The sequence below is a fragment of the Lepidothrix coronata genome, unplaced genomic scaffold (assembly GCF_001604755.1).
Source record: "Lepidothrix coronata isolate B3197 unplaced genomic scaffold, Lepidothrix_coronata-1.0 Scaffold16, whole genome shotgun sequence".
Taxonomy (NCBI): domain Eukaryota; kingdom Metazoa; phylum Chordata; class Aves; order Passeriformes; family Pipridae; genus Lepidothrix; species Lepidothrix coronata.
The window spans coordinates 2,719,649-2,741,357 of record NW_016690196.1 but is presented as its reverse complement, the minus strand read 5'-3'; the positions used below and the strand labels follow the sequence as shown (position 1 = coordinate 2,741,357).

The following is a 21,709-nucleotide window of genomic DNA, read 5'->3' as shown; positions in this document are numbered from 1 at the left end:
TGGAAGGTTAAAGAAAAATGGACACATCTGTGGATGTGTTATGATTTATTTAAATTTAGCATCATATTTGAAAGGGAAGTCATTATGCACTCGATATTTGAAATAAGTGAATCAAAATGAATAATGGCTAGCATCTAGATATCTGTGCAAGAAAGAAAAAAGCAGCAGACATGAAAACAGCAGGTAAAAAGTAAAATAAGTTGAGAAAAGTTCCAAAAATGAAAATCCTATTCTTTTCAGCAGCTACCTCTTCCCACATGCCCTAAGATGAACAAATGATTTTTCTAGAAAGAAACAAATTAAATGTTATTACGCTGATAACTCTTACAAAAAAAATGAAATCTCTGGGAAATGAAAAGCAAAACAATTACACAAATACCAGCAAGTATATCTCAAGAAATACAATTATATGCCAATAACCATGTCTAGCTGAAAATATAGCTCCTCTCTACTGACCAGCTGGAGACAATATTAAAAAAAATTTCTCCAGCTTAAATTTCCGAAAAATAGCCGCCCCCTTTTCAACCATTGTATACAACACTGTTGCACTGCTGAGTTTACCTTTTGTCTTCCTGAAGATTCTGCTTACTTTTCTTCTATATGAAGAAGTCTTTCCCCTCCCTTAGGGTTATCAATATATTCACAAAGGTATACTGATAGTCACATATTTTATAATACTCAGGATAATTCTAGCTCCGCCAAGCCTAAGTTGTTAGTTGTGCTCTTTAAAGCTGTTTTACCAGCTATTCAAAATGAAATTCTACAATACAATGAGGATAGAGGTACAGTGAATGATGTTCTTAGTCACACAGAAAAACCACTTTCCATTATTCATGCTAATTAAAATAGTGGAGTAATTATTACAAAAACACAACCAGTACTTGTTATTCTTGTTAGCCTCATGCAACATATAAATAGCATGGCTTATGAACAACAATATTAATGGAGAGAATATTCCCTGCCTTCAAGAAATCTGTTATTAGAAACAGAATTACAGATCAGAGAGATAGCCTTAGAGGATCACAGCAACAAACCCTGAATTATTGTTAATACGAAGTTCCATGCTGGATAAATTAATGTCTGTCATGGATAATTAATACAGTGCAACATGATCAAGTAAGTTCTTTATTAACCTCAGGAAACTGATGGCTGCAAGTACAGAGGAGATATCCTTCATAAATATGTATTATATAGTGGTGTTGAATTCCGCACATCAAGTGTACATTGCATTAAAAAATATTTTTTTTATCAGCTTTAAATACAATGTCCTTCAATTAAAGCAACTTTGATGAAAGAGGAACTGTCTTTCTATCATGCTTTTTAAATTTTAAATTTACTGTAATTGCCATAATTTACAACAGAATTTTTCCATGCCTTTATCTCGAACAGTGCATTTTGGATTTTCTGATGGATGCTTTAGAATTAGGATGACCACGACAAAAGTGTAGTCTTCTAAGACAGTGATGGATACTGTATTTAAATATTGCTCTTATAATACTGCAACAGTTAGTTCTCTGGTTTTGTACTACAGGCTAAGATAATTTGCCTTGTTATTTAGCCATTACAATTGCTTATTTGTCATATTTTGTATGTAACAAATTGCATAATAAAGAAATGATCTGTATGCACAAATTCTGTAATTTATGATGGATCTTAATGAATCACATATACCTTAAGGGCTTACCACTCTTGCTTCTTCTTTTTATAGCCTGATCATTTTCCCTTAAAAGCAAAGAGGAAATCTCAGTCCACCTTTTATAAAACTGTAATTTAATGGTTAATATGATTATTCTCTCCCAAAATTACTGAAATATATCAGAGTAATTATCAGAGGTTTAACTATTAAAACTTTTACCAAACATGTGAGTCAACAGTAAAGCATTTGTCTTTTATGCGTTATCATGCCACATTATTTTAGTATTGTATAACAATTTCTACAAGTAAAAGGATACATTCCTCCTCTTGAAAATAGGTCTCGGCTATCTGCAAAGATAAAAAAAATAAATTAGGAATCTATAATTTTCATCAGAGTGCTAAGGATGTTATGTGAATTTTTTTATCATAGTTTTAAATATCTGGTTTGCAGGTTCATATTTAGTTTAGGTAACATTTGACTGCTCAGACAAAATACATGTATTCTTATTCTAGGAAAAATGTTTTAAAAGAGTATCAAAAAACAACGAAATATTAAGTCCTCTCACATAAATGCGTTTGCTCCAATGTTAGTGAGTTTTATGTTGCTACAACAAGAAAAATTATTTCAGAAACATTTTTAGTTATATTAAAAAGCTTTAAAATGACATAGCACAAAAGTACTGTGTTTAGTGATATGAGTTCAAGAGTTTATATTCTGTCACTTCCTTATCTTTGACCAAATTAAGATCATTGCTGTGCTCTCCTGAGTATTACATTGAAATGTGTTAAAATGGAAAAACAGAGGTTTCCTGATCGATGAGAAAAGAACAGTCTTTGGATAAAAGACACTAAAAATATTGCCTATCACCGCATCAGAAACATAACAATGAGTTTCCTGTTTATATCCTTATTACAATAGATAATTACAACAAATATTTCAGATTCTGTGTAAAATAGGAATATTTGAAATTAATGAGATAAATATAAAAGCACTCAAGTTCTGAACTTTTTTCTGTATTACTCCTAGCCTATCCACAGGAGCCAGGCAATACCACTGCAGCAGCCTTGTGCCACTTCCTTTCCTGAAGCTGCTCTACTGTGTGAAAAACAACTTGAAGATCCTCTACCTCATGTCACTAAGTTCATGCAACCAGCTCAGAGAAAGCAAGCATCCACAAGCAGTCAGAAAATTAATATATTTTTAATCAGAATTTCACTTTGACGCTGGTGGGGAATATCATAGAAAAAGTCAGAACTGATTCCCGGAAAGGAAAAGATGTAACACTGTATGGAAAAGCTAACATAGTAACTGAAACTTTTTTCTTCCAATTCCTCCCTCTAGACAAATAATTTTTGAGAATTGCAACAACAACTTATTTGTTGCAGAAAACTGTGCAGGCTTTCACAGGAAGCTGAGGAATACTGACAGCTTTGTTTGTGCATGCAATGAAATACAAGAAATATAAAGTTCAGAAGTAAAAATATTTTATTCTACATAACTCTACACTATCGGTGATCTTTATAAGCAACTAATCAGTCTTCTGGGACAGTGAATATTGGCAATCTTCCTATTTGCCATGCTAGCAAAAGGGACATGCTAGCAAAATGTGTCCAGAAATTGCAGGCACCCTGAGATCAGAACGTTCTGGTTGAGGCACCTCATAGATGATACTCCAATGACTTCTGTGGGAGCACACAAAAATTCAGTCTCGAATTCTTTGGGACGTCAATTTAGATAATCATAATACGAAGAACTTAACAAGTGGGCACTTTTTTAAAAGTCTAAAGGTGATTGCTCAAAAAATACAGTAACTTGATAGAGGAATCTAGGTTACAAATTGTGTTTTCCTGCCTCTCAGCCTTATTACTAACCACTAGACCATTCTGAGCCTGGTACCTTCAAACGAGAATCGGTAAGTGGTTTCTAAGATTCTTTATTTGTACATTTTGTCTGCATTCCACAGTAGTCTTCTAAGGATTTCTGGAACTGTCAAAGCTCTTTTTCTATGTTTTATATATAAATCAGATTCTGTAACAAATGCTAAACAAATCAAATTAATCCCATTCAAGACAGGAAAAAAAAAATCACATCCTATTTTAATTAAAAGTTAAACCTTAGAACAGTCCCTAATATCCCACAGCCTTTAAATACTCAATACAGGCTTCCCACTAACACCGCAGATTGTTAATACTCCAGAACATCCGACACAGCTCTTGATTTTACATTGAATTTTATCATACAGAATAAAACTAGAATGTGATAGAGTATTTGCTAGACTTGGCATAAAAAAAGTTACTGGCAGGTTGTATTAACAATCTAAAAAAAAAAAAAAAGACTGAAGATGACAGGTTAATTCACTAGAAAAGGAAAAAAAAATTCTTAATAGATTCACTTTACGTGAATGCTAAATTTAAAATCCTTTCCCCCTCTGCTCTCCCCACAATTTAAAAAACATGTTATGATCCTTATAAGTTCTGCTAGCTTTCTTTCAAACAGTCCATTCAAAATGCTTGGTATTTCTTAGGAAAAAAAAAAAAAGATGGTGCTTGAGTATATGTTTGAACCTGGAAATGCAGATTCTGTCACAGTTCCTGTATGACTTTCAAAATGTTGTTACCCTTAGGGTGTAGCTTAGTCATCTAAAACCAACAAACAAGATTTCACCTCCATCGCATTCGATGACACTCCTTGGTGTCTGTAAAGTGTTTTGAAGTTTTTGCCCTGTGTTGTTTTCCAAAAATGCCCTTTGTACTAACTCATGAATGACCCCCAAATTCAACGTGTCTAAAAGTACAAATTGTTAACCCGAAAGCTAAGTTTCGCATAAGTTAAGGAACAGTATCAAATACCTTTGCTGAAGCACAGATTAGAAAAAAATAATTTAAAATTCTATGTCAAATGTAAATTATCTATAACATGCAAAAACTGAAGAGAAACCTCTTTCTCAAATATAATCACTTATTTGTATCAAAGAGAATAAGAATGCAGGAGTGTCATTGCAGTTTAGAAATTTAAAATATCAAAATCATCCAATTTTCCAAAATAAAGATAATCCAACTAAGTCAAATCAGGCATGTGTAATATCTACATATTGCCCATATTAGACATCACAGCCAAACGAAAACTCTTCCAGTCCACCCTTAGTCTGACACAACTATGCTATAAATTAATACTGCATTAAGTCCTATCCACATAATTCTTCTGCATCATAACCTCCAGAAAAAAACCCTACACACTGGCCAGTTAATAAAAAGATTGCTTTTCAAACCACACTGTTTTTCCTTTGATCTTGCAGGTTTGGCAACTGTGCTTATATAAAGTTATACACTTGGAATCCTAGCATTCATGCATGAAAGAAGTCTCCAGCAGTAAAAACAACTCCAGGTTTAAAATGTTATTTACATATTTGCTCTCTTGTACCTATACCAGCATCTTAAAAATCATATTTAATTTATACTGAAGAGTGATTTTCCTAAATTCCTGCCAAACTAGAATTTCATCATTTAGGGAATTAGAAAACCCATCCTTAAGAGTTTCTTTTAACTGCAGAATATACTTACAAGGCAATTTATAATTTAACAAATATTACAAGACCTTAGAGGAGATATTTGCCTTGACCATCTGTTATACATCAAAATATCCACTCCATGGTATTTGTTGCATTTATTGCCTTTTTTCCTTATGAATAAAGTCTCAAATAAAAACAAAATCTGGTGCAGCAACCCATAATCACAGGAAGTACCTGATGTAGACACAGGGGCAGTATCTTTGAATCCATCTGCTCAACCTCTTCACGGAGCAAAGAGAAAAGAGACTGCAACATTTGGTTTTGTTCCTTTGGGTGAAAGTTTTCCTTTGCTTCAACAGCCCCTTCAGCCTGCACAGAATCTGTATCTGTAATAGGAGTATTTTCCTCCTTGATTGCTGCAGTTCCTGCTGTAGAAACTCCTTGAAAAAGGACAAGTACTTGGGTTAGGATTCAAAAAAATACAACAAGTTAGGTTTTTTTTTTTAGGAAATTTCAATATAAAAGCCAATAATAAAAACCTAGCATTTTAAATAACATCCTTGCAAGTAAACAAAATACTGTCCTTGTCAAAATTAATTGTGACAGGTCTGTCTCACTGTCAGCTCACCTACCTGAAAGAATACAGTAACATACATCAGATATTTTTGTACACTTCTAACTGGGACCCTGCTTTAACTTAAGGGAGAAAAAAGCCAAACCAAAACACTTAGACTAAAAGTGTTCCACAGAGTTATTAATAAGAGACCAGGATGATGTAAAAAGATATTGTGTTGTGACTGGTGTTGCACTTTTAGCTAGAAAATCAATACTCAGATCCAAGTGGTCAAATTTCTACATTAAGACTCAATTGTAGTTCAGCAGAGACAGAAAGTAGAGTTGTTTACAACATAATTTTGCTCAAAAAGGGCAAAAGGGAGATAGGTGAGACAGTGTGAATGAGGTTCTCAGTTTGTCTCTTTACTCGTACCAAGGACCCTGTATAAGGAGGTGTCCTGAGGATGGACAGACGCATGGAAGAAAGGAAAATTCGACCAGTTCCTGTTCTGATGATAACACAGTGACAAGATCTTAAAGGAGAGAAAGAAGCAGATGATAGTGGGGGATTCTACTGGGGGGAAAGAGATGTCCAGGGCGACTGTCCAGCTGAGTGAAAAGGAAGACCCCCCCCTAGACAGCTGGACAGTTTGTTTGAGAGTCCAGGGAAGGAGCCAGTAGTGCTGATCTATGTTGGTAACAATGACATCTAAACTGAATTTAGATTCCAGAACTTCTTGCTAGACAGAAAACTCGGCTCTCAGTGGTACATTCCCTGGCAGTTCACTCTTGCCTGTCTTCAATTTTATAGAAGTCAAAAAAGTCAAACAAGCAAGTGGAGGATATATGAAGGATAATTTAAAGTAAAACAGTATAAAAATATTACAGGAAAAATTTCCTGGGTGCAAATCCCATATTTTATTGTTAAAAATGTAATATTTGTAGTGTAGTTCTGATCATTAATAAGATAGTTATGAGAAAATGTTAAATGAGATTAAGGAAGAAGTGTAGAGTATTAGTAGTGACAGTAGTAGTGGGAGAAATCAACTACCCACATACTGACTGGATCAGTTTCTCACGAAGATCAGGGAATACTTATAAGGTTCCTATAACACACAGTCTATGAGCAACCAGAAAACTATAGCTGATTCCACCAGTGAAAGAACACTTTTTTTCCCCCGTAAACAATATTGAATTTGATACACTTACATGGAACTGCACTGTTAAAAAAATCCCATAATTTTTAAAAACAATTTAGAGAAGTTGGCCACAGAAATGTGCACAATAAGCTTTTATAAACTCAAGTATGTTATTGTTCCCCAGCTATATCTGTTTTCTGAAAATCATGTTATCATTTAAAAGCAGGACAGGTGGGGGCACTGTTTCAAGTAACCACCACATTTTGTGTCTACAGCTTGGGTACTGGGTTTCAGACCCCCCCGTGTTTATTGCAACTGAGACCCTACAGTGATGATTCAGGTTTAAGGTTTAGGGCAGTAGAAAGGCATTAGCTTGTCCACTGAAGGCTCCACTGTTTTACTTTTGGTTATTTTAAACTCTTTACTAACTAAACTACCCAGGTCAGGAGTACTTATAATCTCTGTGGGTGGCTATTTTCACAGGGCTTCCTGCCAGAAAAAATATAAGTGTAACTTAATGTTGCTTTTTCAATATTAATGCACATCTCTGATTTTCCGGTATTTATTTGGGCTTCCTGTGGGCCAGAAGCAAAAGAGACAAAAGTAGATGCAAGATACAAGCCAGGAAATACTTCTGGAGATGGAATTAGGGCTGTCTTTAAAAATATAGCCTCCTGTTCAACACATGATCATGAAACCAGAAAAGAGGGTCCACATGTTCTGGGAAACTCAAAATATCTCAGAAAAAACAAAGAAAGAAACCAAATGTCACTTCAAACTGCACTTCATTAAGCAGTTAATAATCACCTGTCATATCAAAACATGAACATTGACTGAAACATGCTCAATAGCAACGGTTAAGAAAAACCTTAATTATAATGTTATCACGATACTGTTGCTAACACATAGTTTATAAACTGTATCTATAGTTGAGCTGTCACTCACTTGGAATCAAATTTTGCCCTCAAATTACTTCCCTGATTCTGAAAACAAGACCTTACAGTCATTCAAGTTAATTTTCCCTCGTATGATTTTTAATACAAGACAACATTTGTGCCTTAGTAGCACTATAACAAAGAACTTTTATTGTAACACTTAATAATGCTATTTCACCATAAAGGTGTGATGGGCTAAGATCCCTATTTATTTTTTCTCCCTCTTCTTGAAAACAATGCTATTTTTTTCTGGAATCATGCAAACTAAAGCAGATTAATTTTTTTTTTTTTTTTTTACTAAAGACTGGTATCTTACATATATTTCTGATTTTTTTAATAAGGAAGGATTAACTTTCTCACTTTATAAAGCACTGATATTTACTCCATAGTAGAATGGAAGCAAAACTTTTATGAAAATACATGTGAAAATACACAGAAGGTAGCAGTGGCCAGAGCATTCACTAGGTATGAGACAGAGAGCTGGGTTCAAGTTTTGCTCTGCCAGGCTCACAGATGTTTCAACTAACATCTTCTATGCCCAGCTGAGTGTGCCAATGTTTCCTAAGACATCGGGAGAAGCAAATTTTCTTACCATTTCCCCAAGAATTCACAGAAGCAGCCCCACGTTTGCAAAAAGGTCAAATTTTGTGAATAAAAATGACAAACACATACTTCAATATGCCTCAGATTTTTTTTATTTATCAGTACTGCAAGTATATGAAATTAAGGTGTGCTTGCCACCCGCCTGACAATCAGTCAGAGGTACAAGTACGAGGCATTTCCTGTCAAAATACAATTATGGATATTGTCCTCTGTTTTTCAATTGAATTTTAATTTTCACATTCAGAAGCATTAACTCAAGTCACCAGTAACAGAAGTTTCTAGTAAAGAAAACATATGGCAATCCCTTTTTTTAAACATTCTTTGGTACTCAATATCAGAAAGCTGGTTCAGACTGATTCATTCAAGAACTATTTTAAAAAAAACCCACCAACAAGTATTTTAAACCCATTCATTTTTAAGAAAAGAGATTTTAAGACAAAAGTGTTGGTGTTAAAGATATAGCTTTAATTGAACAAACCCCAAATTTTGTTTAGTGTGGCACAGAACCCTAAACAAAATATCACTGCTTGAATTTTCATATAATTTGACTAATTTATACTCATATATTTCGTTTGCTTCAACACCAAATCCATTCCAACCACACCACTTCCTTCCTTCCTCCACCTTCAAGCTGCTTCAAGAAATAAGTTGAATAATTTAAAGGAAAAGTGTATGTTGCAGAAATTAACTTCGGGAAAAAAGATTCAGTGGAAGTTACCGTGCTGTAGTACGTTAAGGAATTACACACTGATTTCACAATATTAAGTTACTAGTTAAGCCAGGGCCGATGTTTTGAAAAAAGATGACCTTATTTTCAGAGAACAGGGATAATTTCAAGTCCACATTTGCAAAAATACATTGAAACAGATGACGCTTCATGAATCACTATCTCTACTGCACTTAAGTTAGTACGGTTCATTACAAGGAATCACAGTATGAATAATCACCAAATTTAAATTAGTCAATTTAAATTTACATCAGTTCTTTGATCACCAGTCTTCCTTAAACATAGATAATCATAGTATATATTCAAAACTATAATTAGGATACAAAAGAATGTGAGAAAAAATGGGATGTAGAAGCTACAGACTTGTCAATTTACTCTAATAATTCTATTGCAGAACCAAGAGAGCTAAAAGGACGTGCTTCTTCCAACTATAAATAAAGGTAAATCTTTGAACTACTTACTCTAGGACACCAGAACGGATGCAAGAAACCAACTGTAAGTCAGGTGACAAATTCACTCTAAGGTATTACAGTCTATCAATTCCCACTTGGTAAAGTCCTGAATGAAAAACTGTAGATTGCAGATGTCAAGCAGAACATGCGAACAAATCACTACACCTCTACCTTGTCCTTATACTCTCACCTACACATCCCCTATTGGCCACTGTCAGAGGAAATGCTGAACCATAATACATGCAATGCAATAACTTAGTTTGAGATTCCAGCGTCCCTGTCTCTGCAGATTCCAGCAGTGCTCTGCTGTCACTCACTCGGGGATCTTCCCCTCTAGTTTGATTATTCTCTCCCTTAAGTCTGAGTTAGTACAAAGACACGTACCAACTAGTACCAAAACTAGTACTAGAACCAAAGCTAGCTTTGTTCTTTTACATAGAGGGATACTCAGGAATCATTTAAAAAAGTTGGTATTGGAAATGAAATGGAAGACTGTCACTAAAATAAAGACATTTGCAACATTAAGAAATCATGACACAGTCACTGCATTGTGTGAAAACAGAAGAACCATCACAGGAGAGTATCTAAAAAGCTAAATGTATATTAGACCATAAACAATGGGAGATACAAAGTAATTTTATATTTTGATCTTCCTCTACAACAATCAAGGTACTTTATTAATAAAGTAGTAAGAGTTTATTCCTAACAATTCAACAAAACTCTAAATAATTTTGCAGGCAGGATGTTCTCTTGTGTGGTATTTTACATTGCTGGATTTTTCCACGGAATTTTCTATTATTTCAGAAATCTGTTTTTTGTCTTAAAACTTCATTCTACTGTGGACAGCTCATTTTGTGGTATTTCTGCATCAGTTCATTGCATTTATCAACAAGAATACAAACTAATGGAGAGAGATTACAAGCAAAGTTCAACTTTCAGGGTTTAGGTGAGGTTTTTTCCTTTTCTTCCTCTCACTGTGCATCAGATACCTCCATCCACACACATGTATAACTTTTCATCAACTTGTTTTTTGTTATTCCCATCATACAGATGATTGATTCTCAATTACTTCTGCTAATCTCATTTTAAATATTTTATGCTATTATTAAACCTTAAATCTACAGATTAAATAAATACTTATTAAATGGTGCAGAAAGGTATTGAGAAATTATTCTCCCTGTTATGACAGATTTCAAAATGCTCTTATCTCCACAAGAAAATATGATTTTTCTTTTCTAGATTTTGTCTGTATGTATAAGATATGGAATGCAAGGCTTCCTTCTTTTCCCATCTTTACCTATTTTATCACCTGTTAAAATCATAATCAGTTTTCAGATTAGGTTACAAAAGACTTGCCATTTATAAGGAAAATTGTAATCTATTTTAAAATGCATAGGGGGAAAAAAAGCAGGCATGAATCAGTTTTTCCAAGTAGCTTTCAAAGAAACCTATGCATGAAACATGCTGATTTTAATCAACATATTTACAGCACTATGACACATAAGCTTTAGGATGGATGGCAAAAACCTAATATAATAACACATTCTGTTACAAGAAATCCTACTCCTTCAAAAAGGGAAGAAGAATCTCACCTAAGGACATATAATAAACATCACAGTTTCCTTATCCAATTCATATCCAAAATCTCTAACGAAAAAGTAACATCAAAAATTGGTAGGAACACATTTTTTAACAGTATTACCCAAAACACACATCCTAGGACTATCTATTAAGCTTTGAAAAATGTAAGTAAATTTTGAAAACAGCAGGCCAAGATCAAACTATTTGGTACTCATAACAAAATTTCAAATCTTGACACTGGATCAAGACACAAAAATCTTGCACTTGATCACAATGCTCAAATGAATAAAACCATATTACTTGAATTTCTGTCTATTTTGATTTGGAAGTCAGCCCAATTTCCATATTGAAACCATGTACCTCCCTCTACTCCTGTTTACTTGATGTGTTAAACTTTCTACATAGCCACTGTTTAAATACAGAAAGTGAAAACATCTACATCTGAAGCTGACTAAAAAACTATTAGCACTTCTTGGAAAAAAAGTAAAACCAAACCTTGCTAAAAAAAAGTAGTATGACAACTAAAATATAATTTTCTTATTAGCTCACAGATTTAAACTACAGTGTTATTTTTTAAGTAAACAAAACAAGAACTTTTTAAATAAAGTACCTTTAGACTTTTTACTGGAGCTTCTTTTGCTTCTTGGACTTCTTTTTCCACCTGGCTGTTTTTCTGTAACAGGCTTTTCCTCCAGCTGAGGGTCCATATGGACATTTACAGATCTCCTCTCAGTCTCACTTTCCGTACAGCTTGGGGTACAGTCTCCACTGTCCATATTCTCATTATTATTGATGTTATCCTGTTCACCTTTATCCTGTCGTCCCATAGCAACGCTGCTACTGGTCAGAACTTCATTTCCATCACTGTCAAGTTGATTTTCATTTTCGTCAGCTGAAGGAAACAAATGAGATGCCAAACTTTCTACCCTACAGTTAGCAGTAAGACTGTCCTTTGAGCCTATTTGCAGATCATTTGGTGGAAATTCGCTGTCATCCATTAGAGCGTTACTTGTTGAACCCCTTAATCTCTCTCCAGATATTTTTAAACCTAAAATATAGAACCACAAGAAGCATTTATAATATATATAGTAGACAAACAACCTCAGCCAATGACAACCAATAAAGAATCACATTAGCCAAGTGATACAGTTTAAAAGTGTGGGGAATTTCTTTCATACAGTAATGTACTGAGTCATTTAAAATCTTAAAGCAAAGGATATAAATATTTTTGTATTGCATACAAAAACCCCTATAAAGTCATATTTTCACCCAATTATAATTGGTTCCAGTTACCTATTCAATAGTACAGCTGATATTTAAAGCAATGCTCACAGCGTTACAGCTGAGGTAATGAGAAAAACAAAAAGATAAACAGAAGTCACCCTATTGCCCCTTCCCCCCCCTTTTTAAATCCATGGCTAAAACAAAAGCATTCTTGTCACATAAGATCACAGGTTGCCTGAAATAAAAATAAACTAGGGAGGAAAAAAAGTAGAACAACATTTAATTCTGCCAGTGATGGTTATCAGATCAAACTTGAAGATAGATTAACTCTGTTTCAAGAATTAAATGCAAGTAGAACCTGTTTATTGACTCAAATTGTCACACTATTTTCAAGAAAACATTCAACATGTCTTCAGTATACACAGAAGCAGATGGTTTGATAATAAAAAACCTAATCCCCCACCTACTCTCAGCAGGAGTCAATTTTCCCTTTTTGTGAACATGCAACTATAATCAATGCTGCAACTAAACACATTCATGAACAAAAAAGGGTAACTTAGCAGAAGAGCTACATGTTACTTGTATAGGACTGTTATTGTATCAGTTCCTATCTTTAGCCTTTAGAAGCACAGCAATACTGCTGCTTCAACTCAGCAATTACATACATGAAACACAGCTCCATTATGTACATCTCACTAGATTTATCTCACTTGTTTTAAATAGTGAAGCCAGTAATCAGCAAGCGCTTCTGTATCATAGAAGAGCTTAGATAAGCCTCCTACAGCAGCTTCCTATGCTTTCCTTTACATGAAAAAACATTTCAGAATACCTGTCTTCACCAGTCTTTCTTAACTCTTATGACCTGGTATACACAACTGAAGCAAATGAAATACACACTTGCTAAATAGGCAAGATAATGTTTCATTTTACTTGCTAGAAGAATTTAAATTGTAGAAAAATTGAAAAAAAAGTCCTAAAGAATAAGTAGGTTTTCCTTCATACATAGAAACATGTCTCTGATAAAGATTACTAAAAAAATTTTCCCCAAATTATTTATCTACCATCTTAATAGTTGCTAAAAGAACTGGGAGGAAAAAAAAATAAAAAAGAAACATCACTCCTATCTTAGAGAGGGACAAGAAAGAGGATTCAGAGAGCTACACGCTGCTCTACTTCACCTCAGTCATTTGAAGGTGACACACCAAGTTATCCCAGAAACCATTTTCAAACACACGAAGGACATCAAGAGTAGTCAGCATGGATTTATGATGGGTAAGTGATGCTTAACAACTTGATAGGCTTCTACAGAAAAGTGGCTTGCTCAAGAGAGGAGGGGAGAATAATGGATGCTGTTTACCTTGACTTTGGTAGGGCTTTTGACACTGTCTCCAATAACATCATAGAATCATAGAATCATAGAATCATAGAATCAGTTGGGTTGGAAAGGACCTCTGAGATCATCAAGTCCAACCCTTGATCCAACACCACTGTGGTTACTAGACCATGGCACTAAATGCCACATCCAGTCTCATCTTAAAAACCTCCAGGGACAGAGAATCCGCCACTTCCCTGGGCAGCCCATTCCAATGCCTGATTACCCTCTCTGTAAAGAATTTCTTCCTAATATCTAACCTAAATCGCCCTTGGCACAGCTTAAGACCATGCCCTCTTGTCTTCCTGATAGTTGCCTGGGAGAAGAGATCAACCCCTACCTGCCTACAACCTCCTTTCAGGGAGTTGTAGAGAGTGATGAGGTCTCCCCTGAGCCTCCTTTTCTCCAGGCTAAACAATCCCAGCTCCCTCAGCCTCTCCTCACAAGACTTGTGCTCGAGTCCCTTCACCAGCCTCATTGCTCTTCTCTGGACCTGCTCCAGTACCTCAATATCCTTCCTGACCTGAGGAGCCCAGAACTGGACACTCACGGTGTGGCCTCACCAGCGCTAAGTCTAGGGGAAGAATCACTTCCCTGGACCTGTTTGCCACACTGTTCCTGATACACCCCAGATGTCACTGGCCTTCTTGGCCACCTGGGCACACTGCTGGCTCATGTTCAGCTTCCTGTTGATTAGAACCCCCAAGTCTCTCTCCGCCTGGCTGCACTCCAGCCACTCTGTGCCCAGCCTGTAGTGCTGCAGGGGGCTGCTGTGACCAAAGTGCAGGACCGGGCACTTGACCTTGTTGAACCTCATCCTGCTGGAATCAGCCCAACTCTCCAGCCTGTCCAGGTCCTTCTGCAGAGCCCTCCTGCCTTCCAGCTGATTGACACTCCCCCCCAACTTGGTGTCGTCTGCAAATTTGCTGATGGTGGACACAATCCCCTCATCTAAATCATCAATAAAGATATTAAACAGAACTGGGCCCAACACTGATCCCTGGGGGACACCACTAGTGACCGGCTGCCAGTTGGATGCAGCACCGTTCACCATCACTCTCTGGGCCTGGCCCTCCAGCCAGTTCCTAACCCAGCACAGAGTGCCCATGTCCAAGCCTTGGGCTGTCAGCTTTTTCAGGGGAATGCTATGGGAGACAGTGTCAAAGGCTTTGCTGAAGCCAGGTAGATCACATCCACAGCCCTCCCCTCATCCGGCAGGCGGGTCACCTGGTCATAAAAGGAGATCAGGTTGGTCAGGCAGGACCTGCCCTTCCTAAACCTGTGCTGGCAGGGTCTGATCCCCTGTCCGTCCTGTAGGTGCTGTGTGACTGCACTTAGACTTATCTGCTCCATAATGTTGCCAGGCACTGAGGTCAGGCTGATGGGCCTGTAGTTTCCTGGGTCCTCCTTCTGGCCCTTTTTGTGGATTGGTGTGACATTCTCCAACTTCCAATCATCTGGGACCTCCCCAGTGAGCCAGAACTGTTGGCAGATGATGGAGAGCAGCTTGGCAAGCTCTTCCACCAGCTCTCTCATCACCCTGGGATGGATCCCATCTGGTCCCCTAGACTTGTGAGGATCCAAGTGGCTCAGCAGGCTGCTGTTTCCTCCTGGATTACAGGGGGGCTATTCAGCTTCTTATCTCCATCTACAAGAGACATCCCCACAGACAATTATACAAAGGACCGTCTAGAATACACAGACAGTGGGGAGTTCCAGGGAAGCATGTAGAGGGCAAAAAGCCATCACCAGCTGGACAACACAAAAGCAAAAGTCAGCACCACCCAGGACAACTTCATCTCTGCTTCCAACCTGAAGAACTTGCTAACCGTTTCCAGACATACCAGTCTAACAAAAAATACTGTCTATCCTATAACATATAAGGTGCATGAGAGCAGGTTTAGACTGGACATTAGGAAGCATTTCTTTACTGAGAGTGTGGCCAAATGCTGGGAAAGGCTTCCTAAAGAGGTAGTCAATGTCCCAAACCTGTTTAAGAGGCATTTGGAGAATGTCCTTTACAACAGCCTTTAACTTTTGGTCAGCCCTGAATTGCTCAGGCAGTTGGACTGGTGATCACTGTAGGTCCCTTCCAAAGGAAATATTCTATCCTAGTCTAGAATAATGAATTGTATATTAGAGATGCAAGTTGTATTTTCCTTTGGCAGCCATATAATTGGTTTTCCTTGAACACCAGAAAGACGAAGAAGGGAACTCTAGAGAAGATACGTATCTGGCGAATGCATCTGTTTGTTAGGAGGATGTTCCTTAACCAAGCCATTTTCTCTCAAAGATAGTTAAACACCAAATGAAAGGTTAAGAGGAGGACAGAACTTCAATCAGATCAGAAAGAATCAGAAGTAGAAGATATTTTTACAGACACCCACACTTTAGTTACATTGATTTAATGATAACTGTTCTAAAGCATTAAAAATAAATCCCAAACACGATGTTAAACTTGAAAGGTTCACTTCTTACTCTTACTACCATATGAAATAATAACTACTGCTGTCCTCACCAGCTCATAGATTAAATGATGCATTAAACAAAAGGTTGAAGTAAGTTGCCCAAAGCCAACAAGGAATTAGTTTTAACAGCAATAACTAAAAATCAGGATGTCCTATCACCACTGTCTTGCTTCTATCTGTAGACAACAGTTTATCTGTACAACAGCCAGCACAGGGAAACAGAAATATGAATGCAGTTGAACAAGGTGTTTCCTATTAGATTGTGCAAAATGAGAAAAGATGCTTTCGACAAGTGAAATTTTCTATAAAGGAAGCTAACATTTTGATAGAAAATGTTAACTCATTTCCTTTGAACATCTGGCTAAAACGATAGTCCCTCACTAGCTGAGAGGCTGAAGAGTACAAAATTTCTTGGTTTATTGCTTGAAACTCAGTATTTCTGCAAATAAAAGTAGTTCTGAAAATCTATTCCTTTCTACAACCTTTAGGACTCCTTAGAGAATGAAAATCCAAAAAGAGCTAGTTTAAAGAATTTAGAACAGTCTTGGCCTTGATCTTTTAAAAGCATTTTTCCACCTCCCAGATGAAACTTTTTTCCTGCCTGGTTTTCAATGCTTCTATTTGCAGTTCCTTTTTAGTTCACCAAGGCACCAGGCAGGTATCAAAGTGAAGCTAAATCCTGTGAAAACAAACTTTAGTTCTGTCTAAAAACACAGAACATTTATTTGTAAACAAAAATGGAATTAAAATCCACCATGATTTGAACTATATTTAACAGATGATTAACATGCAGTTCCTGTATTTACTGATTTGTTATTGAAATGAATTGTACGCACAAACCAACATGCTAATAAAAAAATGTTTGTTTCTTCCTAGACACATCTTTCCTCCTTTCATTGGTTGTCCAAAACTGAAACAAAAGCTAACACTGATTAAAACTGTGCTGACCTCTGTTAAAAGATGCCAGCGAATGAAAGTGCTTCAGTTCTAATTGCCACACAGATTCGTATAATTGGTGCATGTAATCATGCTGATTATAGCATAAATGAAAAATAAAATGGAAAATACTTGCCAAGCTGCTAAAAGACAAAGTGTGTATTGAAGGAATTAGTTTGATGTTTGTTTGCTTTAGGACAAACAATATGTACATTAGACAAATATCATGACCCTCGCTTCTATTTTACGGCAATTTCTATTTTAAAAAGCCCAAGGTCATCAGTGGTCTCTTTCATGTAATTCATACAACTTAATGGAATTCCAACAACTTTCTTAGTTACTCGCTTTTGCGTGTGTATAAAGCCTTTTTTCCACCTATCCTTACTATGGAAATATAACCTTAAATACAGCTGTTTGGATTGTGTTTTGAATTAAAAAAAAATAAAAATTAGTAAGAACTGGGATCATTCCTGACCTGGCACAGATGAAACTTGAAGAGAGCATTAAAAACAGAACAAAACAAAACCACAAGCAAAACCACCACCACCCCTAAACTTTTGTACTAATACAGCTCCTCTTTCCTGTAAAGCTGGTGGGTTTTGTGAATGTTTACTGAGCACACAGCAGAGTATTTCATTTACTGATCTCAGAAGTATCTTGGAGAACAGACCAAGACCACAACGTTGTGTCTTCTAACATTCAAAATGTTTACATCAAATTGTTTTTTTATCCCATTTGACTGCCTTCATATAGCTCCTCCGCCAAAAACACTATTTTCCCTCTCTCATTTTCATGCCACTTAATTATTCTATGTTAATTAAAGGCACTTAAGACTTTTAATTCTTTGAAAGTCAGTTTTCCTCATTATATCACCTACACTGTGCTATTCAAAATGAACAGGTGTTCCAGATTGGTTCCCAGTGTTGCTTCTATGCAATCTTTTAATTAACTGTAATGATAAAACACAATAGCTGTATCAAATCTGCAGTTAGAAGCAGTCATAAGCATTTTTGAGGATTTAATTCAAAATTAATTGTAGCAATAAGTGCTCCAGAAGGAGTAACATGAAATTCATTAAGACAAACAGAATATCCTGTATCTTTTGGAATAAATGAAGCACACCTATGTGAAATAGGGATTAACCAGCTGTTTTGTTCTGATGAAAAGCATCTCATAAAGAGATACCAAACCAAAAATTGACCAAGAGTCCAAGTGGTTTTTTTCTCCTGAGATATAATACAGTAAGTGTTACACGGCACAAGAGAATTCATTGTGTCCTACTAGACACTAATGAATTACAATCAAGTATTTTTGTTTTGTGCACAATATACACAGAACAAGCTGTACACAAAGAAGAGAACCTGGATCACAGTAAGGTAAGAGTTTTAGAGAGGAAGGGACAGCAGTACATGTGGCAACAACTATTCAGTCTAGAAAAGGTTGCTACATAAACAACCAAACAGGCTGTCTAGAGATGTTGTGGAATCCCCATCCTTTTAAAAAAGAAATCAAGCAAGTCTCACGTCCAAGGACAGGTAAAAAATAGTACCTAGGATTTCAATTTTCTTTATTGTTGTACTGGTTATGTTATTTCCCCCCCTTTTTTATTTCAATATAAGCAGCTTTACAAGTCCTAGAGAAAAAAAAACCCAAACCGATTCTGTGAAAATGAAACAAGTATTTTTAAAAATCACTATGTTTACAGAGCTGTTGCTTCTACCATTAAAAAAAAAAGTAAAACTGTGGAAACACTAAAATTACTAAAATTTAAAGAATGACTAAACCTATGCCACATATTTCTTAAAACAAATAAATCTTAATAAAATCTGTTGATCTTTCTGATAGCTGGTGTGAAGATATATTACAAGAGCATATTTAAATGTTAGTATCTCCTTTCATATTGATAAATAATCTTCTACAAATTAATACAAACCAGTGTAAAAACTATCATGGCCATACAATCAAAACATACTACAAATTCTTATTACTGCCCATTAATGTCCACATAGAGGGAAGAAGACTGACCGTATTTTACGACTAATTATATTTACTACCAAAATGAAGATTCAGCAATGGAGAGGAAACTCTAAATGACACAGTAGCTACATGGCACTATGTAAAAACTACATACAACACAGCATTACAAGCTCAATAGCTTGCAAGGAAAAAGGACAATGCCTACTATGCTGTTATGGGAGCTAATAAACAAAAAGCCCACATGTTCTTTAGAGAAGTGCACGTGCAATTTCTCTACAACTGTTTGCTTCATTGTCTGATGTGGAAACCAAGATATACCTAAAGAAACCTAGAATATTATCACCAGAGTGCCCTTGCCTCCCCACAACCAAGAAAAGTACTAGTTGCTGAAGATGTACGTGAGCATCACAGAATTTGCTGCAGAAGGAGAGACAGCAGACAAAGGTGGTAGGTATTTCATCTAGCTCTAATCATCTCACAAAGCCAGACCACTTCCAGCTAGCAGAATTCTGCTCTGCATTGTGTTTTATGTGCAATACAATAGTTAGAATGCTGCTGTTGCTAAAGAAAGGGAAATAAAAATATTTGTATGCTTCCATTATCCAACCTGACATCTCTGCAGAAAAAAAAAAGAATATGTTCTTGTGCTGTCTTACAGCATGGACTCATTAGTAGTTTATTGTTTCACAAGATAGTCTTACATACAATCCCATTACTGGATAGCCTCGCTATGAGAGAATCTCATTAAATCCTCCTAACTGTTCAGTTTGCCCTATGTTTGGCTTTGAAAAAAGTGTACTAGGGGTAAAAAAAATAAAATATCTTTATACGTGTTTTCTGCTTCTCTGTCAGATACACAGGTTAGGAGGTCTATTTCTTCATATGTGTTAAGTCTGCTGTCCTCCAATAAGTATCCAGACACAGGAATGGTTTATCTAATTTCACTGAATTCACAAAAACATCTGAGCATGAACTGTTTGGTAGTTTGGCACTTTCTAGCATTTCTCAAGTGTCAGTGGCATTTAAAAGCATGATGATCTTCATATCTATAAACAACAGGAATAGTGAGGTTTAGAGAGGAAGTTCCACATGCTATTTTCAACTTCTAAGCTTCCTAGTCATACTGCTTATTCACAGCTTTAATAAACAATGATAAACATATACTGCTAGGCATAATCTACTATTCCACATTTAACATTACTATAAAAACATGTTTCAGTCAGCAGCCAAATACAAGAGGTTTGTCTGGGAAGAAATAGCAGCTTTTAGTAGAACATATGACAGCATTCTATAAAAAATTTCACACAAACAAACTCTTTGTCAGCATTCAAAACACACAGTGATCAGTCCCCCAAGTGCCTGAAAAGTTTTGGGTTTCAAGCTTCACTAGAACAAACTTCATTGAATGTTATAAGAACAAAAGGTGACCTCACCATTCAATGTGTTCATTTTTTGTTTTTGTCTGCAATAAAACACTAGAATGTACCTTGGGCAGGGGTAGAAAAGCAGTAGAATAGACTGCTTTAGGAGAATGGAGAACTCTCATCCCCGCAGCTATTTTATAAAAGTTTAGGCAAACATTGGTCAGGAATAACCTATGAGTAACTGGTCTTGCCTTGGGATGCATGAATCTCCTTTTAAGTCTTATGAGAAGTAGCTATTTGCCTGTTTTTGATTTCTGTATTTTCCTTCTAATTGAAGAATGCCCAGATTTTTGTCACGCTACAGAACATGTGCACAAGTTTGATTACAAAGCATAACAAAAATTAAAGACTTCCTACAAGACAAATTTATGCATGTTTTCTAGGATAGGTACAATTTTTCTTACAGGAAAAAAAAATTAAAAAGTCCTGCAAATCCACACAGACTATATTTGTGAGAACTAATCAGCTCAACTCACTTTTATCTTTACAAGGACCTGAGAAAGCTGACAGATCCTACCACCTCCGTAAGAGGTTGCTAAAAAACATACAATGATATAAAATCTCTCATGATCTCATGAAAAAACTTTAAACATATATGAAAAGGCAGAGATGACAGAACAGAGTCCCTTGAAATGGAGATGCAAGAAGAATGAGGCAGTTATCTAAAAGCTGTCCCACTGAAGAAATAAGTGTTAAAGACTTTCTGACACTTGAATTTCATAATGACATTGAATTCCGTAATTTTTACGTATTGATGAGGGATGAGTAAGTTTTGTAGCCCCCAACAATACAAAGAAAACTAGCATTGTCAAAATATTCAGTGAGGTCCTAAATCACATCAAGGCCAGAAGCAATCACAAATAAAATGGAAAGCTATCCATAAAAGTTATTAAATATTATAAATTACTCCTGTCCATAAGTATTACATACCTGCAGTCCCTTTGTTATCAAGCCTGCAGGTCCAGCCAGAAGGTTAAGAACAGAGCTAATTGCTGGAGCTTCAATAATTGTCACCATTAGAAAATCAGAATATCCAGGAGCTCTTCCAAAATCTTGCATCAGTCTGTTTTATATTTCTGAAGGGAAGGATTGTCTAATTTCTACATTATTCAGTGCCAGATACGAATGACCAAGATCAAATCCCTTCTTTGCTCTGAACCTCCTCCATGAAG

At 36.0% G+C, this 21,709-nt stretch overlaps 1 protein-coding gene across 1 annotated transcript in view; it reads right to left on the bottom strand.

Annotated features, from left to right (window-relative positions):
- The window catches only part of CNST (consortin, connexin sorting protein), a 34,399-nt gene extending 20,648 nt beyond the window's left edge, over nucleotides 1-13,751 (bottom strand). Inside the window, 4 exon segments of the mRNA XM_017806800.1 lie at nucleotides 1,953-1,983; nucleotides 5,379-5,584; nucleotides 11,747-12,184; nucleotides 13,718-13,751. Of these exon segments, the coding sequence (XP_017662289.1) occupies nucleotides 1,953-1,983; nucleotides 5,379-5,584; nucleotides 11,747-12,134 (625 nt within the window). The 5' untranslated portion in view covers nucleotides 12,135-12,184; nucleotides 13,718-13,751.
- Between the last annotated feature and the right edge of the window lie 7,958 nt (nucleotides 13,752-21,709).